Source organism: Pseudoliparis swirei, chromosome 19 (genome assembly GCF_029220125.1).
Source record: "Pseudoliparis swirei isolate HS2019 ecotype Mariana Trench chromosome 19, NWPU_hadal_v1, whole genome shotgun sequence".
NCBI lineage: Eukaryota > Metazoa > Chordata > Actinopteri > Perciformes > Liparidae > Pseudoliparis > Pseudoliparis swirei.
This window is the reverse complement of record NC_079406.1, coordinates 3,681,987-3,707,405: the sequence shown is the minus strand read 5'-3', so window position 1 is coordinate 3,707,405 and position 25,419 is coordinate 3,681,987. Positions and strand designations below refer to the sequence as shown.

The window sequence follows — 25,419 nt, the reverse complement described above, 5'->3', positions numbered from 1 at the left end:
TGGCGCGGTTCGGCAGAATAACCTGCAGGAGCTGATTATAGTTTGAATAAAGCATAAATCCATTATCATATTTCGGCTTCAAATAAGATAATTCATTCTATTTCTTATTATAATGACTATAATGGTGAGGATTAATATTCAATGAGAGTATGATTTAATGAGAGTCTCAAAATCAATAATCCAAATCAGCATGGCTGTTATTTGATGAAGATGAAAAAGAGCAAAACTAGCGGGGGGGGGGGGGATGATGATTTTGTTCCTCTCCTCATCCAGTGAGTGGCTGTTAATGAATTCGCTAAAATGACTGAGTCATTATGTAATGAGGGAAGCTAATCATGTGGCGGCCTGCATCTCAACCTCTCCCCCCAGACAAAGACATGAAGTCCACGGCCACTTTAATCTTTAAGCTATTTGGATACCTTTGATGTACCGCGGGGGGGGACTTATCTGCGCTTATACATCCCCTTATACGTTACCGTGGCGATGTCAACGTGGAGATTGATCATTGCCAAGCAGGAGGAGCGGAGCATGACACCAATTAAAAGGTGATGTCGCCTCCGAAGTCATCACTCACACTCCTCACTAATGCACTAATTACCGGGGCCGGCGACATTAATGGAAAGGCGCGCTTCAGCCTGGGGATGAATCCACATGGATTCAGCCCAGTGTGTGTTCAGTGTGATTAATACGAACCCCCCCCCCCCCCCCCCCCGCCTGCTCCGCCGTGACCTTGAGCACCGCCCTATAGGGTGGAGGGTTGGGGAGGGTCGGGGAAGACGATGTGCCGAGGCCCCGGGGCCAAGGCCGACGGCGATGAAGGAGGAACAATCGGAGAGAGGATCAATGAATAAATCGACTTTCTCCGGACTCTGTTGGCGGTCGTCCAGACAGCGAAAACAACCCCCGAAACTTTCTGGAATCAAAGCATCCATATTGGAGTTGCCTAATTAGAACAACTTCTAAAAACTGGACTTCCTCCGGCAGTAATAGTCGCGGGTGAAGGAGGTATGCACCCTCCTTTAAAGATTCATGGCGGCCATCTTGGATCTTTGCATATTGGAGCTATTTCCACAACCAGGACTTTTTAGTATCTTATTTAGAACAATAATGGACGACTACACGTCTGGTAATTGTGATCCAATAAAGGTTAGAGGTCAATATTAGAGAAACAAATTTGAGTTGCTGAACTAGTACAACTCCTAAAAACTGGACTTCCTCCTTTATTGATTTACGGTGGCCATCTTGGATTTTTGCATATTGAACCCGTAATTTCTCAGGACTTTTTCGTATGTTACTCACGACTATTACACGGCTGCTGATTATGGTCCAATAAAGGTCAATATTAAAGAAACAATTGCACGGACAACAAGGCCATGAAGCGGATTGACTAACAAGATGTGTAACGAGGTAAATAATACGGTGTGTGTTTGTGTATCCGTGGGTGTGTGAGCCAATGAATAAGTCAGTGTTTTCCTGTGTGTGTGTGTGTGTGGAATATTGGCCAGATGTGTGCACTTCAGTCCGGGATGGTTAATATATAATTCAGTCTTTTCCTACAGTGCCACATTTAGAATACATAACCCGCTGTGTTTAAAGCCAGCTCCTTCAGAATAAGTGCTAGTCCATGTTCAGAAGTCTCGCTTTGATCCCCATCGATCTTCTCTCCTCTTCGGTCCGGGTTCATACACATGCATGGATCTTTACGACTTTTCCATGACCTTTCCATGACCTTAAACCAAATTTACATGACCAAATATTCTGTGAAATCTCGGCGTATACACGAGTATATAACCTTAAATGACAGAAATTAATGAGAGACAATAGTTTGACTAAAAGAATATATATATTTATGAAAATGTTTATTCTTTTAATCAAACTGTGTAAATGAATATATAAATATAACACTTTTCCTTGAATTTTCCAAAACCTTCAATTCTTTCAAGGACTTTTCCAGGCCTGGATATTTTAAATTCTAGGACTTTTTCCAGGTTTTCCATGACCGTACGAACCATATCTCCTGTATGTTTAACCGTTTGAAGAACATCGGGGTAAACTTTGTTTGTCCAGGTGTATTTGAGTGATTATTTTGTAATTAATTAATCAGTAACTGTTTGTTTTTTAATCGAAAATGTCTATAAAAAAATTAAAAAAATGTTTTTAAATCAGAGCAAACCAAAGCAAAACTTCCCGTGCAACTACCGCGCGGCGGCGGCGTGCTCGTTGCCGTGCTCGATGGCGTGCTCGTGACTCACCGATGACGTAGGTGAGCAGCAGGGCCAAGGTGAGGGTGAGCAGCGAGGCCGACAGCGCCGTGCACTTCCAGTTGCAGCAGCGGTGAGGCTTGTTGAAGGTGAAGAGCGGCCTGGTCACGCTGCTCCGCGGGAGGGGCCGCGGCGGCGGGGAGTACACCGTCCCCGAGGTCAGCGGGTAGCCCTGCCCCGCGCCCGACAGCAGGGCCGAGGACCCGGAGCCCTGCTTGAACAGGAAGTGCCTGCGGGAGAAATATAGAGAGGAGAATTTAGCGACAGTTCGATGATCTCCTCCTCCTCCTCCTCCTCCTCCCCCTTCTCATCAGGTTATCGTTGCCATGCCTGTAAATCATATCAGAAATTTTTTATTGATCGGGGAAGTTAATTCAGTGTCAGATGTTCTATTACAAATAGGCCTATATATAAAAATAGAGAAGTTAGAATAAAAATAGATAAATCAGGGTTCATACACATGTTGATGGATTTCCAAGACTTTTCCAAGACTATAAACCAAATTTCCATGACTAAAAATGTTTTTGGAATCTCTGTGCATACATGAAAAAGTGAGAAAATGTTGTATTCAAACTAACAATGATAATCCAAAGCATACAGTATATAACCTTAAATGACACAAATTAATAAGAGACAATCGTTTGATTAAAAGAATAAATATGTATGACTTCTCAGTTAAGGTGCGTTCGCTTGCAGCGCGAGAAATGTGCGAGTCTGAAAAGAGCGTATGCTGGCTTTATATTTAAAGCGTCATTCTTTCAAAAGCATATTCATTATTTAAAACTCGTGTGAATTAACATATGAATATAACACATTTCCATGACTTTTCCAAAAATTTGTCTTTTTTCAGGACTTTTCCAGGCCTGAACAAATTATTTTTTAATATTCAAAAATGTTTCCAGTTTTTTTTATGACCGTACGAAACCTGTGAGTATACGTGCACTACAAAAAATATGGATCAAAAATCAGAAATTTGTGAAAATATCTATACTACATGATCAAATAGCCGTATAAATAATATATATACGCTGTAAATGGGATCCATGAATAAGTGTTTAAAATGCAGGAATGTTCTGAATATAAATATTACTTAAATTAGACAGTATACATGCAGCATTAACACCGGAGTAAATCAGATTATTGCACATAATGAATGTGAAACAAATGTTTCAGTTAAATTCAGTATTAGATATGAATAATAATAAACGTGGGGGTGAAATAAGTCCACGGGCCAGTCGACCGACTCTGGGGGAGTTGAAAAGTAAACGTGTGTATACCAAAAAATCTGGACCTTGAGTTGGAGGCGGCGCCTGGTTCATTCCTATGAAATTTCCTCATGCATGAAGTGAAAATGTAAAATAGATCATCTGTTGATCCTTCGCATCCGTGGAGCACAGAGAGTAAGCCCTCTGTGCAGTTTCCTTTAAGCCCCGCCTCCCGGCCCACGGCCTACAATGTCCACCGGGGGCAGACTTACCACGCTTTTCGGAAAAACACACAATGGATCCTTGATTTCCGACACCGACACACACAAAAAAGCATGACCCCTCATTTCAAAAGAGACAAAAGGTCAACTCTATAGTTGGAGAAAGTTAAATTAGCCTCAGCCAGCTGAACCACGTAGGAGACGTGGAAATAAAGAAGAAGCCAGTCGAGCTATATCTATAATAAAAAAAGGGGTTTAGTTTCCTCTCTGGCTGTTCAGCTTCCTTATTAAAGAAAATATGATCTCACTTTTAACAATACGAGAGGAAAAGGCTCAGATGATGATGTGTTTCCTTTTGGCCGGGGGGGTGCCGGAGTGTCGACTTCCCCGCCCAAATCCGATAAAGAAGTGTCCGCTAATGCCGGACACGACTACAGCGGACTAGAGGCGATAGAAACAGACGGTTTCATGCTAAATGGACTGTAGTTGTAAAGCGCTTTAACACGACGTGTCATCATTCACACGCGTTCACACACCACCAACGCCCATCAGGACTCTACGATCCTTCATGCAGCATTCACACACCGCCAACGGCCACCGATTCGGAGGTTAAGTGTCTCGCACCAAGGACATGTCGGCATGGACGAGCGGAGCCGGGGATCACACCGCCGAACCCGTGATTGAAGGACGACCCCCCGCTCTACTGCTGAGGATAGAACCCCCCCCCCCCTCCCCCCATGTACCAACCAGTCATGTTTTCAGTTTAAGTCCAAAATCTCATCTCTTGATCATTTGTTTACCCATTTGACGGAATTCTGGAGTTAAAGTTACTTTTTTTTGCGAGGTCACGGTGACCTTTGACCTCCAAAATTCTAATCAGGCCATGCTTGATTTCTCCTCCTCAGGTCCCGACGGGGGAACTTAGTTCGAAGTTAGAAGAAAAAAGGATAAGTATATGAATGTGTGCGTTGCACTAAAATACAAAACATCACAAAATAAGGAGAAACAAAAAATAGAAATATGTGAAAGTATGCAAACTATAAGATGAAATAGCAGTGTAAATAATACAAACGCTGTAAGTGTGAGGCATGAATAAATGTTTGAAATGTTAATAATATGAATATTACTTAAATTATACGGTTTAAATGCAGCATTAACACCAGAGTAAATCATAACATTGCACAGTTAAATGATGGCAAAAGTACATTTTACAGTTAAATCAGTTTTAGATATGAATAATGATGAATAAAAAGTTGGGTTATAGCGAAATCAGTTCATCCTGGATTCCAAGTAGAGGTTCGTGCCGCAGTTAAAAAAGTTTGCCAGAGACATCGTTGTTCATGAGGACGGACAGAAAACCCATAAAACATAATTCCCCGGGCCATAACCCCCCCCCCCCCCCCTCCCATCCCTTTGGCATGTGGAGAAATCTGGAAGTTAGAGTTCGTTGATTATTATTAAGACTATCTGAAGCAGAAACGACAATTAAGTCCTAATCTTAAACCGAGGGAGGCCACACAGACTACCTGGCCCCTCTGGGACCTCACTAAATAGATTATATAGTGATTTTTTTTGGGAAAACAATATCTAACCGTGGGACGGCACTTTAATCCTTTACAAATTAGCTGAGCACGGACATCGTCTTACTCGACTTATCCGGCATCTTATTCTGACTGTTTATGATAATGAGTTCAGCCTCGCTCTGAAGTGCGTCTGAAGCTCATCGAGCGGGCTGGGGAGGGTTGAGAGGAGACGTGTTTTGTTTTTTCTTATAAATGACACATCGAAGGACTCTTCAGCTTCACAGGAGCTACTCGTCTACGAGCTACTAGACTCGCCTCTCAACCCTCACCTGTTGAGAAAAGCCTCTGAGCACCGTCTCAAACTAAGCCCTCCGTATCTCAACTGTTGTGCGCTTTTAATTTAAGTGGTCTCTTCACGCATCGTCGAAGATTAATCCCTGAAAAGCTACAAAATCGAGAAAGAGAAGTAGCCTCGGGGAAATCGTCAAAGCGTCACGACTTTACTTCATAATTTCTTCGAGGTGAAATTTTTTTAAAAGCCGACGTTATTCACCGTTATGTCGCCGCTTAAAACAAAACAAAAACAAACCCCCACAAAACGCTATGTAATAAGCACCGACTCATTCATTGGCTCACACACCCACGGATACACAAACACACACCGTATTATTTACCACGTTACATATCTTTGTTAGTCCATCCAATTCATGACTGTGTTGTAAAACGTGTTCTAAATAACAAACTAAAAAGTCCTAAGAAATTACGGTTGCGGAAATAGGTTAAATATGCGAAAATCCAAGATGGCCGCCATGAATCTATAAAGGACGGTGCATACCTCCTTCACCCGCGACTATTACTGCCGGAGGAAGTCCAGTTTTTAGGAGTTGTACTAATTCAGCAACTCAAATTTGTTTCTTATATATTGACCTTTAGCCTTTATTGGATCCCAATTAGCAGATGTGTAATAGTCCAATAGTGTTCTAAATAACATACTAAAAAGACCTGAGAAATTGCGGTTGCGGAAATAGGTTAAATATGCAAAAATCCAAGATGGCCGCAGCACACTACATAATATATGATGTATTAGTGAAATATGGGATGCTGATGAGTTCTCATCCAAGTCCAAAGAAGCCCAAATGTGTGACGAGCAGCTCCCGTAATGCAGAGCAGCGCTGATATGAAAGAGAATGGAAAAGCCCGGCAGCCAGAGATCAATGACTTACCTTTTCTCTCTCTTTTGACTCATCATCAAAGCCACTGTTTAAAGTCGTACGGCTGTATTAGCGAAACGAAGACGAGGCTCATTTCCATTATGGAGAAAAAAAGAGAGCGTGTTAGATGGCGGCCGGTGATAGGACGAGCAAGCTGAAGGGCAATTAATCCGAGGTAGCATTTCATCCGTGTTGCGTTGGGATAACGGCGGACGAGGGGTTGGAGGGTGTCGGATGAGGAAGAGGAAATATTGAGTGTTTTTCGGGAAATTAGGTAATTTTGGGAATAACAATGTGGGCTGGTAATAACAGTCCTGTCGTGTTCCGGACATGTTGACGTCCATCAACAGCTATAAACGTGTGTGTGTGGGAGGGGGCAAAAGCAAAAATAAAGCAGGTATGATACATCTTTTTACCCGCTGTATTTTCCGTAACAAAAAGAAAAAGAAATATATATATATATATATATAAATATATATATATATACTGTATATATTTGCTGGAGCTCCTGTATGTATATATATATATATATAAATATATATATTTATATATATATATATATTTGCTGGAGCTCCTGGAATCCCAGCAAATATATATTTACATCTATATACAGAATATATATTGTGGCAGTGGGGGGTGTGTAGGCTCGGCTGCAGAGTGGGTGGAGCGGGGGTGTGGTTCAGGGAACGGTGTCTGATTGTCATCAGCTGGTCTGATGGGTAATTAGTCCAGCTGATGACAAACTGTGTTTTGTGTATCTGTGAGGCTTGGTCTTTAAAGGAGCTGGATGGACTGAAGACAGGGGGGAGTGCTGAGCAGAGACGCTGTCTTGGTCTAGACGAATAAAAGATATTGCCAAACATCCCCCCCGACTACTCCGTTCATGATGCTTATAGGGAGAACCTACTGGTGACGGCTAGCAACGTGTCACACTGGAGCCAAACGTGAAGCCCTTTCTTGGAAAAAAAAAAAAGATATATATATATTTTTTTAAAGCACATGGAGAGCAGCCAGCAACACTCCGATCTACCGACCCAGCTTTTGATGGCGCTGGGTCAGATGCTGGAGGGGATGGCAGCTATACAGCGGGACCAGGCAGAGGCGAACCGGCAACTATTGGGGGCACTCCTGGCCCAGGCAGAGAGGCAGACGGGAGCCCTGGAGCGGCTCGCCGCCCGGACAGCTGCGGCTCCACCAAACCCTCCACCCTTGGCGGGGGTGGAGGTCTCAAAGATGACAACGGCAGACGACGTCCAATCATTTCTGGAGATGTTTGAGGTGACGGCGGAGGCGTGTGGCTGGCCGGCGGGGGAGTGGGCGGTCCGTCTACTGCCTCTTCTCACCGGGGAGGCGCAGACAGCGGCGCTGTCGCTGCCCCCGACAGAGCGGCGCGATTACGCAGCCGTGCGAATAGCCGTCACCAGTAGGTTCTCCCTATAAGCATCATGAACGGAGTAGTCGGGGGGGATGTTTGGCAATATCTTTTATTCGTCTAGACCAAGACAGCGTCTCTGCTCAGCACTCCCCCCTGTCTTCAGTCCATCCAGCTCCTTTAAAGACCAAGCCTCACAGATACACAAAACACAGTTTGTCATCAGCTGGACTAATTACCCATCAGACCAGCTGATGACAATCAGACACCGTTCCCTGAACCACACCCCCGCTCCACCCACTCTGCAGCCGAGCCTACACACCCCCCACTGCCACATATATATATGTATATATATATATTTGCCGGAGCTCCTGGAATCCCCAGACAAGCAATGATTGCCCCCAGGTTACCGTGAGCTCTCCGAGGGTTAATAGCGGCGAGTGCGATATGTCGGGGTGTGTGTGTGTGTGTGTGGGGGGGGGGGTCAGACATGCAGCTACGCCGGAGTGTTATTCCATCCGTGAGGCGAAGGGTGTGAGGTCACAGGCTGCTGGTGGGGACCGCTGTCTCTGAAGGGCCCTCGGAGGACAGGCCATTAAAAGTGGGGCCAGACAGCAGACTGACATGCAGCGACGGCGCGGCGTCCGCTTGCCCTCACACACACACACACACACACACACGCGCACACACGGCAGAAACACATCCATCTTCCCGTGTCATGCGGTCCCAGATTCGGCCTGAGAGGACGGAACCGTCTTCAAAAACAAAGAGAGGAATTATTCTGCCGGTGGCGCGGCGAGTGTTTCCGGAGTGTTCCAGAGAAAAGGAGTTTTAGTTGTCGTGGTGCGTGGCAGAATAAAGCCGAGTGAAGCACTAGTGTCATGCAAATCACCCCAAAAATATGATTGAAGCATTAGCGTATAGGAAACTAGTGAAATGACCTCGAGGCCGGGCAAGGTTATTTATGTCTGAAACCACTTTACCGTGTATAAAGATTTTAAAGCACAAGAAATAGGGAGAATTTAATCACTTAAAGCAGAATAAAATACAATATAATCAGACAGAAAGATGGCCGCGTTTCAGTGCATTCAAAATATTTTTTACAAATGTTTTAGGTCTCGACAATGGCCCTCATTTAGGGGACGGTTGAACATTTTGCCTTCGCCCTAAAGAGAGAGTGAGATGATGCCCCCCCCCCCCACATGCACCAGTGAAATGACCTCGAGGCCAGGTGGGGTTATTTATGTCTGACTTTTTGAACCACTTTACCGTGTTTAAAGATTTGAAAGAACAACAAATAGAGGAAAATGTAATCACTTAAAGGAGAATAAAATACTATATAAAAATGAGGTTTTAGGTCTCGACAGTGGCCCTAATTTAGAGGAAGGTTGAATAATTAAACATTTGTGTGCGTCCATCTTCAGTCTCTGTTCGTCATTGTGTTTCTTTTTTTTTGGGAAGGTTTAAAGAGAGAGTGAGATGACGCCCATCCTTCACTGTCTGCCCCCCCCCGCCCCCCCCCCCCCCCCCACTGTCTGCAAAGAGCTGTGAGTAAGAGACGGGGGGACACACAGGAGGAGCAACACCTTTTAGGGTTAATGGCAGGTTAACTCTGAAAGGCCACAAACACATTTAGGACAAACACACACACACACACACACAGATATAGGGAGCGACCTAGTTCCCCCCCCCCCATACAAGATGTCTATTGCGGGCGAGCGTCCCCCCGTCTGGACACCGGCGCTCGTTATTGAAGGTGGATCGGAGCAAACGGGATCAGAATCCAGGAGAGAGAAATTGCATTTGTCGACGCGCGGCATAACACAATTCTTCTTGTGCGATTCCTCTTCTTCTTTTTTAAAACGCGCTACCCTGTTCTTCCTCGGCTGCCTGCCTTTGATCTCCTCACACAATATCCAGGGGCGACGCCCAGGAAGCTCTGAATTCATATCAGAGGGCAGATTTCCCCCGAGACGGCGAGAAAATGAGAGTCCCCCCCCCCCCCTCTCTCTCTCTCCGGGAGGCAGGTGTCTGCGGCTCAAGAGCTGTCTCTACCTGGATGTGTGTGTGTGTGGGGGGGAGGGGGGGGGGAGTTTTACGCTGCTGTGTGTGTCTGTGTGTGTGTGTGTGTGAGGTCTACGTTCATGCAGCACAGGTACTTGTGTGTGTGTGTGTGTGTGTGTGTGTATATATATGTGTGTGTGTGTGTGTGTGTGTGTGGTCTAGGTGCACCACAGGTACTCCCAGCATGTGTTTCACATCCTAACTCACCCAGTGTGAGACCCCAGTCAGATATATTGAACATCCATAATATCTGCGGCCCTCCACTGCCCTCCTTCCTCCCGACCCCCCTCTTCCTCCCGACCCCTCTTCCTCCGCCCCCCCCCTCTCCCTCCCGGCCCCTCCCCTCCCGGAAACATAACGGATGCGAGTCTGAAAAAGGGAAAAAATCCATGCGCACTTCAAACAATCTTAATCTCCGCTGACGCGGCGTCGATGCGCTTCGATACCGATTCGTCAAACAGCGCTCCGGGAGGAAAGTGGAACTCGACAACAGGAGATGCTAAACACTTTTTTTTTTTTTTGGTTAAGGTCACGGCGTCGTCGCTTACAATTCCATCAGCGTGAGCCGCCCACCCCCCCCCCCCAACACACACACACACACACACTCCATGTCAACTTTGTAAATACTTGATAACTCTTTAATCCTACGCCTGAGATTGAGCCCGAATGCAGCGACGTCGGGATGAGAGCAACACAAATATGAAATCATTAGATTATCAGTGTGACAAGAGGAGATAGAGAGAGAGAGAGAGAGAACTGTACTTTCTTCCAATGTAGTTCTGTCTGTCATATTATTATTATCCATTTTAATTGTATATTTGTTGTGTTGCTGTGTCCTGATGCAATATTGTTGTTGCAACATTCATGCCAATAAAGCATATTGAATTGAATTGAATAAAATTGAGAGAGAGAGAGAGAGAGAGAGAGAGGGAGAGAGGACGTGATAGAATAACATCTGAATTATGTGATGAGGGGGGCTCTTTTCTATTGACTATGCACGTGATTACATTTTATGCTTATTTGAACAAAAAATTCCCAAATGCTGATTTTTTGCCGAGACGCTGCGGGAGAATTGTGTTTTATAATCACATCTCTCTCTAGGAGAGACTTCTTTATGTTCGGCAAATACGGTGAAACGCTGAAACTATTTAAAACACATAAAGAAAGAATCGTATTCGTGACTCATATTCAGGATGGATTTTCATTTGAAGCAAACACACACAGATAAGTACTGTAATTACAACGCACGTGTGCCTTTTACACTGATAGTCATATCTGGCCAATGATTAATTTAAATTGTCACTGAATCTAATTTTATTCTTCCCTTTCCTTTAAATGAGGTAAGATCTAATTATGGCCTAATGCATAACTTATTAAACCCTCTTCCTCTGAGCGTGGCAGCCTGCCAATCTCAAAATAAAATAAAACTCAGCCTCATTAAACATGCAAACGTATTCTTGTGCACCTTCGCCGCTCCTTCTCTCTCGCTCTCTGAGACGTCTCAAAAAATGAAGATCTCCTAAATAATTCTCTGATCAATCGTCGCTTTAGAGCGAGCGCTTAATTCTGTTTGGTGGAGCTTCAAAAGAAATTCCGAAAAATGACGAGAAAGAAAAGTAAAGAAGGAGAAAACAGATTGTCGGGCGCTACGATTGGAAGTGGAAGCACAGCGTGTTCCTGAAAAGTGGCTTCCTGCTAGACACCGACACCTTTTTTATTTTAGGCAGCGGAGACTCGGAGACGCCGCTCCCCCTGGTAAACCTGTCGGCGGCGGGCGGTACGAAGAAGATGAGAAGCCGAGAGACCTGCGGAGGTCCGTTACGACTTTGATGGCGAGCGAAGTCCTGTAATAAGACCCCCGAGGCCCGCGTGGCGCTCCACTTACCGCTCTCACCGCGTCCTTCTTCCAACACCAAAACCTTTAGTCCGACATTCACTCCTCATCACTCAACTCTTGAAAATGTGCACAAAAAAAGCGTTCCAACCGACGCCTCTGATCCAACGAGGCTCGCTTGGTGAGATTGAAGGGACGTCTCTTAACGGAGGGGGGGGGGGCGGGGGGACGTAACGCGGAGTTTACCCACTTGACCATTTTGGGCTTTTTGCTTCATTCACGCCTTAGAGGGGCGGGGCTTAGAGGGGACGGGGCGTATCTCCGTGGAAACAGTTATCATTTCCTTTATCCACCACCAAAGAACTAACCACTAGTTCTGCTTTATACTTGTTGAGGACATCCCACTAACATCGGAACATCTAACGTGTTTGGGTTCATAACATTAATATAATATATAATTTATATATACACTACCGTTCAAAAGTTTGGGATCACCCAGACAATTTCGTGTCTTCCATGAAAAATCACACTTTTATTTATCAAATGAATATAAAATATAGTCAAGACATTGACAAGGTTAGAAATAATGATTAATATTTGAAGTATTAATTTTGTTCTACAAACTTCAAGCTCAAAGGAAGGCCAGTTGCATAGCTTATATCACCATCATAACTGTTTTCAGCTGTGCTAACATAATTGCACGGGTTTTCTAATCAGACATTAGTCTTCTGAGGCGATTAGCAAACACAATGTACCATTAGAACACTGGAGTGATAGTTGATGGAAAAGGGCCTCCATACACCTATGGAGATATTTCATTAGAAACCAGACGTTTCCACCTAGAATAGTCATTTACCACATTAACAATGAAGAGAGTGTATTTCTGATTAATTTAATGTTATCTTTATTGAAAAAACAGTGCTTTTCTTTGAAAAATAAAGTCATTTCTAAGTGATCCCAAACTTTTGAACGGTAGTGTATATTTATACATGACATCACCCGTAGGCTCACGCAGCTCGGTGACCTTCACCTCTACGTCTGAATGTCTCTTCCAGCTCCACTAGAGCAGCAGTTAGATTCACCAACGGCGCCGGGTGAATTTTTCGCCAAAGTTTAAATCGGCGAATATTCGCGACGCGCAATTGGCGTCACTCCCATCGCCCGAGTCGATGTGTCCTTGAGCAAGACACTTAACCCTGAGTTGCTTCCTGTATGTCGCTGTGTCTACGGTGTGTGAATGTAACAGGATTGTAAGTTACTTTGGATAAAAGCATCAGCGATATGATTTCTAATGTAACATGTAATGTAACATATCTATTTCTTTTGGACTGAAGCCCCTCCCCCTCCTGCTTTCATGTAATAACAATAATCAAAAGACAAAACACCCGTGTTGCATCGTCTCACCTGGTCTCCAGGGGGATGTTGCTGTTGAGCACCCAGCTGTTGTGAAGCTGCGCCGGGTCGGCGCCCGAGCCAGCGTCCGCCGCCGCCTGGCCGCCCTGGCACCGCGTCGGCATGGTCTTCCTCTGCAGGCTCACCTGGGTGAAGGGCGCCGGGCGGGCGCAGGTGCAGGCGTGGGGCGGCGGCGGCGGCGGGGGCAGCGGGCGGAACGTGAACTGACCACCGGGACTGCTGGGCAGCTCTGCACACGGAGGGGGGGGGGGGGGGAGATGACGGGGAGAAGGAGGATGGAGGCGGGGGAGGGGAGAAATAAACAGAGCTTTATTAGGAGCGCCGGGACATAAATTAGAAATAAAAGTGCCATGTTCGCTGACAGTTTATTGTTATTGCGCTGATTGAGGGACATAAATCAGCGAGGAAACAGCGCCTGTCCGGTGCCCTCCCTTTCGATACCTGCCTTGATGCACTTCCAGCACGCCCTATAAATAGTTTTCTTGGCTGCCAGCAACAGTGAGCAGTCTTTAAAGAGCTAACAGCTCCGGCTTAATCTGCAGCCGGCAGCCCAAACTACCCATGTGATGTTTATTATGAGATCTGTAGCTCCTCGGAATGAGCCAGCCAGCTGTAACTCCCTCACACCGGTAACCTCGGGGTCTCGCGGCAGCTCTCTCGATCCATCATTCATCACTCCCTTTCCCTATAAATCCCCTCCCCCCACCCACCCCGCTGTTTTCTCTCACTCTCTCTCTTTGTTTTTCAGTGTGTCTTTCAGAACTAATTGCAGTGTGCTCCTATATGTTTGTTTTCAATGCGTCCACACATTCTTTATTTAGTTCCACCTGTGCGCGTGTGTCGGTACGTATCCGTGGTGGATTGTACCACTTTATCACTTTGGACACCCTCATTTGTTGACTGTTTCTGCAATGCAGATGAACTTAATTATTTACCTTGTATATACTTTTATTCCATCTGCAATTTTAATTTTTGTATATACTTTTATTCTGTCTGTAATTTTAATGTTGCTATTGTATTTTTCTTACTGCTTACAAAAAACATGTTTTCATTTTTTATTTGTATTACTTCCCACTAATGTGCACCTGCTGCTGTAGTCCTGCAATTTCCCCACCGAGGGACTAATAAAGGATTATCTTATCTTATCTCATCTTGAATTAGTCTTTTAATTATCTTAAATATTAAATATTAAGTACATTTCTTCCTGGCGTACTAAAATAGTATTTAGTGGGATGGGAATTAGAACTCACCGGAAGACCAGAGTTTGCCATCCTGTTTTTTCTTTGATACATTTTCTCCAACCCACCAAAAAGCTGTACAATGAACACCGACAGCACACAGACCTGTCAATCACCTTGTAGCCCCGCCCTAAAGCTTCCCCTGCTTTATGGTCTATTCGACTCTAAATGGGACCATCGTCCGTAAAAATAAACCTCACGCTGTATCGAAGACTTGAGACTAGCGATTGAGACCATAAACTCATGTTGACAATGCAGTAAATAAATGATGAATGCATCCATTTATGTTCTCATGGACTTCTATACAATCTGACACGTTGTAAGGGAGAGGGGAGCCGGATATCTATCAGACAGACGGTATTGGCCCACAACTGTATTTACTGCCAGGGCGTCAGTAATAATTTAATAAACGTGAATGGTACCCACCGGGGAGACGAGACATTCTTCCGAAAGCAACTGTAAGTATGTGTAAAACACCCAATAACACGTGTTGTGATTCATGGCCAATGAAAACTGGGAAAAGTAAAGAACAAAGTCATCTAGCACATACACACACACCATGGTACTGCTCTTCAACTCGGCCATTATGTCTTACATAAATGGAAGCAACCTTTTTTTTCTCAAATATTGCGATTATGGGACATAGTACCTTCAACAAATCTGTGGCAATACATCTGTGTCACATGCAGTGAGATTGTAAGCAATGTATAAATAAATAAAATCACATTGCTTTGCTCTCCTCACACGGAATTATTGTTTCGCTTTTTGGCACAGACATGCGAGCCAACATGCAGCACATCAGGTTTCATGACGTGATAATTCACATTTGCAGCGTTGTATGACAGCTATAGCAGGACGGGGGCGGCTCTGTAAATAGGTCTATGAACATTTCCCCCGACATACTTCCATAATGCAATCTGTCCAGCTGACATGGCCTTCTGAAGATTGTTAAAGTAGCACGTATGACAAGATGCTTGTGCCTCTGAGTGTGTTTGTATATCTGCATATTTCAACTCTGTCACACATGCTCCTTGAGCTGATGACAAGTTCTCATCTTCCAGAAAAGAAAAAACCCACATTGCTGATTATTGATCTTCCAAGGTGGCTGAAATGTCTTCACCACGCGGCGCCCGATAAAAACCTTTAGTCTCCGCTCATCTGCATGCCGACACAATGACATCACGCCTTCCTCACTCGTGCCAAGCCGTTACTCACGGAGTGCCGTTTAGTTCGCGATTTCAAGGAAACATGCGGGGGAGGGGAAAAGGGGCGGGAGGGGGAGGGGGTGTCCTCCCATCATTGGCGTTTATTGCTGTGGGCCATCTGTGATGAGGCACATTTCACACTCACGCATACAATTTGATATTAGTAACATGTTGGACATGTTTTCTATGGAGACGGGTAGTTTGTGAACACTCTAAGCCGACGGATGTGTCATATTATATATTGATATATTTCTAAACTCGCTACCGCAACGCACGGTGGCCTACGTTGGACTTTAATACGCGATTTCCTCTCGTGACAACACGATATTGCGTGGTGCTGTGCATGAATACAACCCTGCGAATCAGAGTCCACGTGAGACCTGGTGAAATGACAGCAAATGTATTTGTGTCATCACCTGGAGGTACCGTTTAGTCTAAACTAGAGGATGTAGAAAATGGAAGCTATTTTTGTCGGAGCCCCCCTCCAAGTATTAAAAATAAGATGCTTAGAGGAAACCTAGAGGAACCATTTTTTTTAGCACTGCCGTATCCTGTGTCCTTGAAATGGACCGGGAGCTTGAAAGGGGTGCTTTATAAGCAGTCTATCTGATTCCTCAGTAACTGGGAGTCCTTTGAGTACAGACAGAATATATATGAATATATATATATATATATGTATATATAAATATTTTAAATGCAGATGTTTTTGGCATTTGTTACAAAATAAACATGATTATTTAACAAAAAGAAAAAGAAAAAACACCCACATATTCCCAGAGCTGGACACCCTGTTAATATTAACAACTCCCTGGTTGCGCTCAAGGCTTTAAATACACTTTTAAACTTCGTCTTGAGCAGAACTTTGCTGACCTTGGATTTGACACTGTGATTCCCAAATTGCAAAGTCAAATGCAAACAGTTCTGCCAAGAACAAAGTTTCTATTTTGACAACACTGTGAAATTTTCTGACGCATCCCAGCGTGCGCCCGTCAGCCTTCAGGTTTGTCGCCCAATCAAAACACGTCAAGGGCGGAGCCGACTCTTGAATGCTAACTTGCTCTGGATGCTGCCGTCGTTGGCAGAGGACGCGCTCGGAGCCTTTGCTTTACGTAAAAGGATCCGTACCACGTTGTAAAAGAACACATCTGCTTGTGAGGCGAAGCTTGGGATGCTGGATACCACACTACCCATAATGCAACACAAGAGCATCTTTCCTTACTTACTTTCCCAACATCTTTCAAAAATCCATGTACCAGTTTGAAATGGAAACTCTTAAGTCACAATAAATAAATAAGAAAGAGAAAGAAAGGAAGAGAGAAAGAAAAATGGAAAAAAAGAAATTAAAGAAACGAAAGAAGAAAGATAGATAAATAGAAGGAAGGAAAAAAGAAAGAAAGAAAGAAAGGAAGAAGAAAAGAAAAAAAAGAGAAAGAGAAAGAAAGGAAGAAAAAAAGATAGAAAGAAAGAAAAAAGAAAGAAAGAAAGAAAGAAAGAAGGAAGAATGGAAGGGGGATAGAAAGAAAGGAAGAGAGAAAGAAAGAAAACAAATTAGAAAGGAATAAAGAATAAAAGAAAGAAAGGAAGAAAGATAGAAAGAAAGAAAGGAAGGAAAAGAAAGATAGAATGCAAGAAAGAAAGGAAGGAAGAAAGAAAAAAGGAAATTGAAAACAAAAAGAAGAAAAAAAGAAAAGAGAGGTAATTCCAGAAATAGCTCTATAGTTTGAGTCTAATATTCTCACAATGGGAAAGAGAGTTGTTAGCAACGAGAAATACGTTTCACCCCAAATGGCTCGCAATTGTTATGAAACTAATAAATCCAAATTATTTCTGCCTCTGACTTCTGCTTCATTATTAATGTTGACCCTGAGTTAAAAGAGCTCTGGGTATATACAGTGGCCAGAAAACTCCTCTGTGTTTGCGTTGGCTGGACGGGAGCCGAAGAGAAAAGGACCGATGGGGAGAATGTAATCTTGGTGAGTAGAGATGCTAGATGGTGCTTTAGAAGGCTTAGCGAAGGCAGCGACTGGGTCTCCGCTCCCAAAAGATCCAACAAACAAACTCAACTCCACTCACACAAACGCACAAATGGAAGTTACAGCACTCACTGGCTCACTCTCTCACTCTGCCACAAAGAGTTGCGTCGCCCTGGCGATGTAGGCCACAGCGGCCATGCGGTGTTTGGCGGGCGAGCCGGTATAGTTTAGTGAAAAAAAACATCAAACCAACTCTACGGGGAGCAGATAGAGGCCGGAGGAGGGGCCATTACGGTTTTAGATGACAGTCGTGACAGTGTAGTACATCCTCTGCCCCCGGAGCTCCTCTTGGGACTTAGCCCTCCAGAAGAGACACATTTGGAAAAGTCGCTTATGAGATTTCTTCTTTTTTTCCCCTGGAATCATCAGCTTTTGGTTACATAAGCGGAGATATGAGGGAAAGCATTTTATAGCCGGCGGGAGGGAGATCTGGGGGGAGGATTTACTGGGAAATGTAACAGGTAACAGGTATTTGGTTCAGGTATTAAAAATGCATTACTGTCGGCGAAAGGAGCTAAAATAGCGCAGGCATTAAGTATTTATGATAATTTAGGCATTTAAACTCGAGTAATACTAATGCAATGACAGGAGAGCCTCGTAAAACATGACACACACACAGTCGGGTTTCCATGACTTGTGGGGACACTGCTTTCACTTACATTAATTTTCTGGATAAATACCTAAAATCTAACCATAACAGCGACAAGCTAACCCTTAACCTAACCTTAACTTAACCTTAACCAGCACCTTACATGCAACATAGATATTTTCCCCATTAGGAAGGCAAGAAAACAGAGTTCCCCACAAGTCATAAAAGAACAGACACACACAGTCGTGTTTTCATGACTTATGGGGACGTTGCTTTGACTAACATTCATTTGCTGGAGAATTACCCAAAATCTAACCATAACAGCTACCAGCTAACCCTTAACCTCACCTTAACCTACACCTAACATGTACTCAACATGCAACGTAGATGTTGTCCCCATAAGGAAGGCAAAAAAACAGAGGTCCCCACAATTCATTAATGAACACACACACACAGTCATGTTTTAATGACTTATGGGGACATTGCATTGACATACATTAATTTGCAGGAGAATTACCCAAAACCATAAACACAACAGCTACCAGCCTAATCCTACCCCTTAACCTAACCTTAACCTAACCTTAAACTAACCTTAACCTACCTAACATTCAATGTAGATGTTGTCCCCATAAGGAAGGCAAGAAAACAGAGGTCCCCACTAGTCATGAAAGAACACACACACACACACACACACACACACACACACACACACATAGTAATAATGACCATGTGTGCCATCAGTTAGCCGTCATGATGGGGAAATTCTCTTAAGGAGGGGTATTTAAAAAGCAGGTATTAAACAGTTTGACTGAAAAAAGTAAAATATAATCGTGTTTGCGAGCGCTCGCCGTGCTCGTCATTAAAATGTTCTAGTTTCAGTCGGGATGTGCCAGATGTTCAGCGCTACCTGCGCTCGGTGCTCCACTAATAGGGGAGAGAACATTAAGAGGGTACAGTGAGGAATATAATTTTGGTAATCATGGACAACAGGGGACTGTGTGAAAATAATTATAGCTTCAGTGGGAACAGGGTGAGGTGATGTTATCCTTGCAGCTAAAGGGAAGGAAGTCTTGCATATTCATGTGCAAGTTTATTACATAAAAGAATGGAATCTTAACATTACAAAAAGACAGATTTTGTGTGGTTGAATTATATATTTAGGTGTATTTTGCCAATCTTTCGATGTTGAAGAGGAGGGTTCAACGAGTGTAACGGCAGTTTTAGGCGGGAATGTCGTTTGTCCTTATTTTTTGGAAACAAATGTTAAAAGTTGCCACAATCTCCACAGCTGAGCTCACACAGACACGTCTTCAACCACCAGGTAGACCTCCAAAAAAAAGATGGGCTTGTCTGGCCGGCTTTTTGCAGCTTCATGGTCTCAGACATTGCGAGAGCCGGACAGATCCAGGCTGAAGTTTTCTGAAGTTTTTAAAGGAAGAGACCGAACAGGAAAATATGTTAAATACTGCCTCATACTCATTTGTCTGTTTATTTTTCCCTCATCTCCATATCTTATAGTTTGTTTTAACTCAATTTATTTGGCTTTGTTTTCTTCTAATATATGAATTATATAATATATATATATATATATAAATATAATGACTCAGGTCCCCTGTCTTTCTCTATACTGTTGATACAGTTAAACAACAGAATGCAGAGCTTTTTTAATAAGAAGAGAACTTTATATTCGGTGGGTAGCAGAGCATTAAAGATATGAGCCACAATAACAATAAAGCTTTATATTTAACCAGGTTTATTCCTCTTCTTCACTCTCTGTAATGCCCACTTCCCCTCTCTCCCCTCTCTTCCCGTCTTTCTTTATCTTCCCCTCTCTTCTGTATATTCCCCTCTCTTCCCTTCTCTCCCCCTCTCTCCTCTCTCTTCCCCTCTCTTCCCTCCCTCCATTATTGTGCCCAGAGCTCTCTGGCTCTAGTTAATTTCTTTATTGCAGGTCAGCTGTATAAAATCCATAGAGCCTGACCTCAACAATATCAAACCTGCCTGCCTAACAGAGGAATGTGATCATATTTTGAGAACATTTAACACTATTGTTGGAAGAAAAAAAAATCATCCACCCCACTCTAAAAATACAGACTTAATAATTTCCCCTAGGATAGCTGTTCATCTATCTGGCTTCCTAATTGACTTGCATTAAATTGCTACAAAGTTTATTCCACTGCCGGGCTGCGATTAAATAAATAATTAACCCCATAAAAAGGTCAGACAACTGAAATTAGAACAGTTTTTTGTTCGTCTCTCTTTTTTTGACGTGATCCCGCCCTCTTCGACCAACAAAGAGATAATGCGTTCTTCATCCGACATTAAATGTTCCAATATGACTCCCTTTATTGGCTTGCTCACGATGAAGGATGGCGAAATATCGATAATAACAACAGCGAATGATAACGCGGGGCTAATATCGCTAATCATCGCGGCCTTCGGGCGGCGGCGATGAAAATAATATTACAGATAATAGTGGCCCGGCGGTGACGGAAACGGCAAAAAGAAGACGGGCGATGGCGTGGGTAATATCAGTGGTAACAATGATGATGAAAGTAGCGGTGATGGCGACAGAAGCCCGGATAATTACGCTGATGACGGTTGGCTCCGAGACGGCAATTAGAATAAAAACAGCCATTGATTCATCTCCCGCAGACGAGCGAGGGGAAAGAAACGTCGGGATGTCCATTTAACAAAGTGACACAATCATGTTGTCCAATTAAAGCCAGAGAATACAAACGGAGACGCCGAGGAGCTCTAAGAGCCCCCCCCATCATTCCCCCCCACACAACACACACTCGGAAACACAGTCGATTTTCATACAGAGCCTGATAATTAGCAGCCAATCTGGCTCTCTCCTATAGCACGCGCGCTTAGCACAACGCTCAGCAAACCCGAGCGCGCCTGTCTGTCTGCGTGATGCGAGTGTTTATATTTATGTGCATATTTGTGTAATTGCTTGTTTGTACCACCCCGTGTTCAGAAAAATCCACAATCGTGTTTTAGGCTGCAGGTGATTCTGAAAGTAGCATTTCCCCAGAGAGGGCGCGAAGCCTCCCAAAGTCTAGCTCCCCCCCTCCCCCCTCCTCCTACCGCGAGACGCTTACCCTGACGCGTCGAACGCTCCACTGCGTTACTTTCTTTTTTTGTTGTTGTTGCAGAAGAGCACCCGCCCCTTTAAATCATCTGTTCGCGAACTTGTGATTAATCCGTCGAGGGTTTTTTTTTCTTCACGCAGACCAAACTTTTTGTGATCTCAATGAATTTTGGCAGTTTTTTGTTGTTTTTCTTCCTGCCAGTTTTTGCGTGGACGTTGCGGAATAGCTGCAAGCTGAGCTCAGCTCATCTCTCCTGAGAGCACAGCGGCGCCCTGATCCATCGTGACCTTGTCACTGCTGCAGGGTGCCCGGTCATTGCCACCTGCCACCAGGCCGTGCAGGTGATGGTGTGTTTGTGTGTGTGCGTGTGTGTTTGTGTGTTTGAGTGTGTGTGTGTGGGCTTTGATGCGTGGAATACGTCTATAAGTGTGTCTGACAGAGTTGTGGAGCGCGGCCAGAAGCGGCGTGAGGTCATGTGAGTTATTACCACTTCGTGGACATTTGCATGACCAGGAAAAGAGGGCGTGACGACGTGTTTGAGACTCGGGAGGCGAACAACGGCCATTACGGTGATTAGTGCGCACATTTGTCTTTTTACAAGCCCCGCGATTCTCTCCCTGCTTCCATCGCTCGCTCGCCCCTCCCATATATATACAAATATATCTCCCTCAAGCCCCCAAAACAATCACAACGAGCACAAGCCGAAAGCACGGCTTTGAGTTCCGCTTGCACGCGCATGCATACACTATATTTCTTCTTGACTACGACGTTAAAAATCAGGAAGGGAGTTGCTCGGGCTTGACAGCAAACAAACCGCCACGCAGAGATTTTTTGGCAGGCTAAAGAGAGAGTAGTATCAAAGCTACAGTAATGCACCAGCAGCAGCCCATTTCTTTTTTTTTCTCCACCCAGAGACAGAGAGCGAGAGAGAGAGAGAGAGAGAGAGAGAGAGAGAGAGAGAGAGTATGCGCAGTGTTGTAGCAGACCTGAGCTGCTGGTAATTAGAATGGGCTCTGAGGAGAGACAGGCAGTGGAATGAATGCAAATGAATTCACTGGCTCCGGCACTCGAGCTCCTCAACCTCACTTTTCATATAGAGCACGCCTCACAGACACGGAGCTACTGACACCAACCAGAGCCGGGCCAGACGGCGAACACTGGGCGACATGGACTGCCAACATGCCAACACGTCAACACACACAAACATTTACACAAACGGTCGTATACAAGTGTGCGAATAAGATGTTGATCGAGCCCTGCAGTGCACACGGGGAAAAAACTTGCGCACTACGAATAATTAACGCTGCAAAATACAATGCCGGAACACGAAATGTGTAACGCCGCAAAACGAATGTGCAACGCCGCAATGTGCAACGCCACAATCTGCAAAGGTACAATACGAATGTGCAACGGCGCAATACGAATATGCAATGCCGTAATATGCAACACCGAAATATACAATGGTGGAACATGAATATCCAACGCTGCAGTATGCAATGACGCAATATGCAACGGTGCAATAAACAATGCCGGAACATGAATATGCAACGCCGCAATTTGCAACGCCGCAAGATACAACGACGCAATATGCAATGCCGTAATATGCAACGCCGCAATAAACAACGCCGGAACTCACATTTATAACTCCGAAATATGCAACGGCGAAATATGCAACGGCGCAATATGCAACGGCAGAACGTGAATATGCAACGCCGCAATATACAACGACGCAATATGCAATGCCGTAATATGCAACGATGTAATATGCAACGCCTCAATATGCAACGATGCAGTATGCAACGCCGCAATATGCAACGGCAGAACGCGAATATGCAACGCCGCAATATACAACGCCGGAACACAAATGTATAACTCCGAAATATGCAACGGCGAAATATGCAACGGCGCAATATGCAACACCGCAATATGCAATGCCGCAATATGCAATGCGGTAATATGCAACGATGCAATATGCAACGCCGCAATATGCAACGCCGCAATAAACAACGCCAGAACACAAACTTATAACTCCGAAATATGCGACGGCGAAATATGCAACGGCGAAATATGCAATGCGGTAATATGCAACGATGCAATATGCAACGATGCAATATGCAACGCCGCAATATGCAACGCCGCAATATGCAACGTCGCAATAAACAACGCCGGAACCCAAATTTATAACTCCGAAATATGCAACGGCGAAATATGCAACGGCGCAATATGCAACGCCGGAACACAAATGTATAACTCCGAAATATGCAACGGCAAAATATGCAACGGCGCAATATGCAACGGCGCAATATGCAACGCCGCAATATGCAACGCAGCAATATGCAACGCCGAAATATGCAATGCCGCAATATGCAACGCCGGAACACAAATATGAAAGCCGCAATATGCAACTCAGCAAAACAAATGTGCAACGCCGCAATCGACACGCTCGCGGATCATACTAATCCCCGCAAGTGTTGCCTGTGAAACGAGACGGAGGGGCGAGCCTCGCGGTTCCGAGCGAGCGTCCGCAGAGCGTCCCACAGCGGGATAAACAAAACCCTTCTTAATTGGTGTCGATTTGGAACCGGAGCGATGATTCATCATTCAGAACTCCCCGGCAGAGTATTGGAAACCCAATCATTTCTAATCCATATGACCTTGACAGAGGGCCGGAGAGTCGCTCTCTAACTCTTTCCACGTGTCCGCGTTCGTCCGGGTCGGACAAAGCCCGGCGTGGCGACTGACTTTACGACAAACCGCGATCCACCAAAGTCAGATCACTTCGCTGATTGCTCGATCTGAGCCAGCAGCCACGATCTTTATGAAGCACTCAATTCTCCACAGTCGTCATAAATCAGGGTACTATAAGCTTTCCGTCTCGACGATGGCACGCCAGAGACACTAGTTCCATACAACGCCGCTCCGGTCGATAATTCCTGTTCCCATTACATCTACAAGAAGCCGCTCTGGAACTGAGCGAAAAAAAGGGAGTCCACCGGAGCCTCACCTCCCCGTGTGAGACTCTGCTGCTCCTCTCAAGGAGAAGGGGGGGGTCGTCTGTGATGGGGGTCCTGCTCTCTTTCTGCTAGCCGGTGCTGCAAATGAGTCTAATTAAGACATCTCCCTTCCTATCTTAACCAGGCATCCGGGGCCAACGAGAGCCTTATTATGAAGTAGATTATGCATGTAATGTCTGTCCCCACTGAGATTACGGGAAGAAAAGTGATGAATATATATATATATATATATATATATATATATATATGTACATATATATACACACATATATACGTGTATATACATATATATATATATATATATATACATGTATATATATGTATATATATACATATATATACATGTATATATATACACGTATATATATATACACATATATATACATGTATATATATATGTGTATATATACATATATATGTATATATATATATATATATATATATATATATGTGTATATATATATTTATATATATATATATACATATATATATACATTTATATATATATATATATATGTGTGTATGCACTGTGCACAAGAAGACAAGGCCGTGTGAATGCAGGGAGACAGGGGAGAGGAGCAGGAAGGATGAGGGGCTGCTTGGTATTCCGACAGGAGTGTATAATAGATGGTGGAGGGAGATAGAGGTACAAAGGGAGCACGGCGGAGAGAGAAGGAGAAAGAAAGAGCGAGAAAGAGCGAGAGAGAGAGAGAGAAGAAGAAGAAAAAATGGAAAGAGATGTGCCTTCAGCACCACCTGCAGACTCGACCGGCGGCCATCTTGCGGTCAATGAGGTGAGCGCCGCCGCCGGGCCCCGGGGTCAGCATGAACACGGACCAATGACAAGTCGGCACTTGCCCTCTATTGCAACAACACCTTGGCGTTCCACTCCAGCGACCGCACCTATCACACCAATCACGACGGGCACGGGCGCTCCTCTTATGCAGCGTTCTCTCTCTCTGCGTCGGCCTCGCTCTCTCTTTTTTATCCCCTCTTTTAACCCCCCCCCCCCCCACACACACACACACACACACACACACCGGGAGAAGCTTAACAAATGTGGGAACAGATGCCCCGCATCAGACTGCAGTTGCCCTCTGCTCCCCGCGAGCCTCCAGGGAGACGGCGGGGAAGGGGG

At 44.5% G+C, this 25,419-nt stretch overlaps 1 protein-coding gene across 2 annotated transcripts in view; it reads right to left on the bottom strand.

Annotated features, from left to right (window-relative positions):
- The window catches only part of tenm1 (teneurin transmembrane protein 1), a 233,911-nt gene that overhangs the window by 152,897 nt on the left and 55,595 nt on the right, over positions 1–25,419 (bottom strand). For both annotated transcript variants that reach the window (XM_056438944.1, XM_056438945.1), the window contains exons 4-5: positions 13,096–13,333; positions 2,253–2,491 (exon numbers count right to left, since the gene is read on the bottom strand). In XM_056438944.1, the coding sequence (XP_056294919.1) occupies positions 2,253–2,491; positions 13,096–13,333 (477 nt within the window). The remainder of the gene's footprint in view (positions 1–2,252; positions 2,492–13,095; positions 13,334–25,419) is intronic.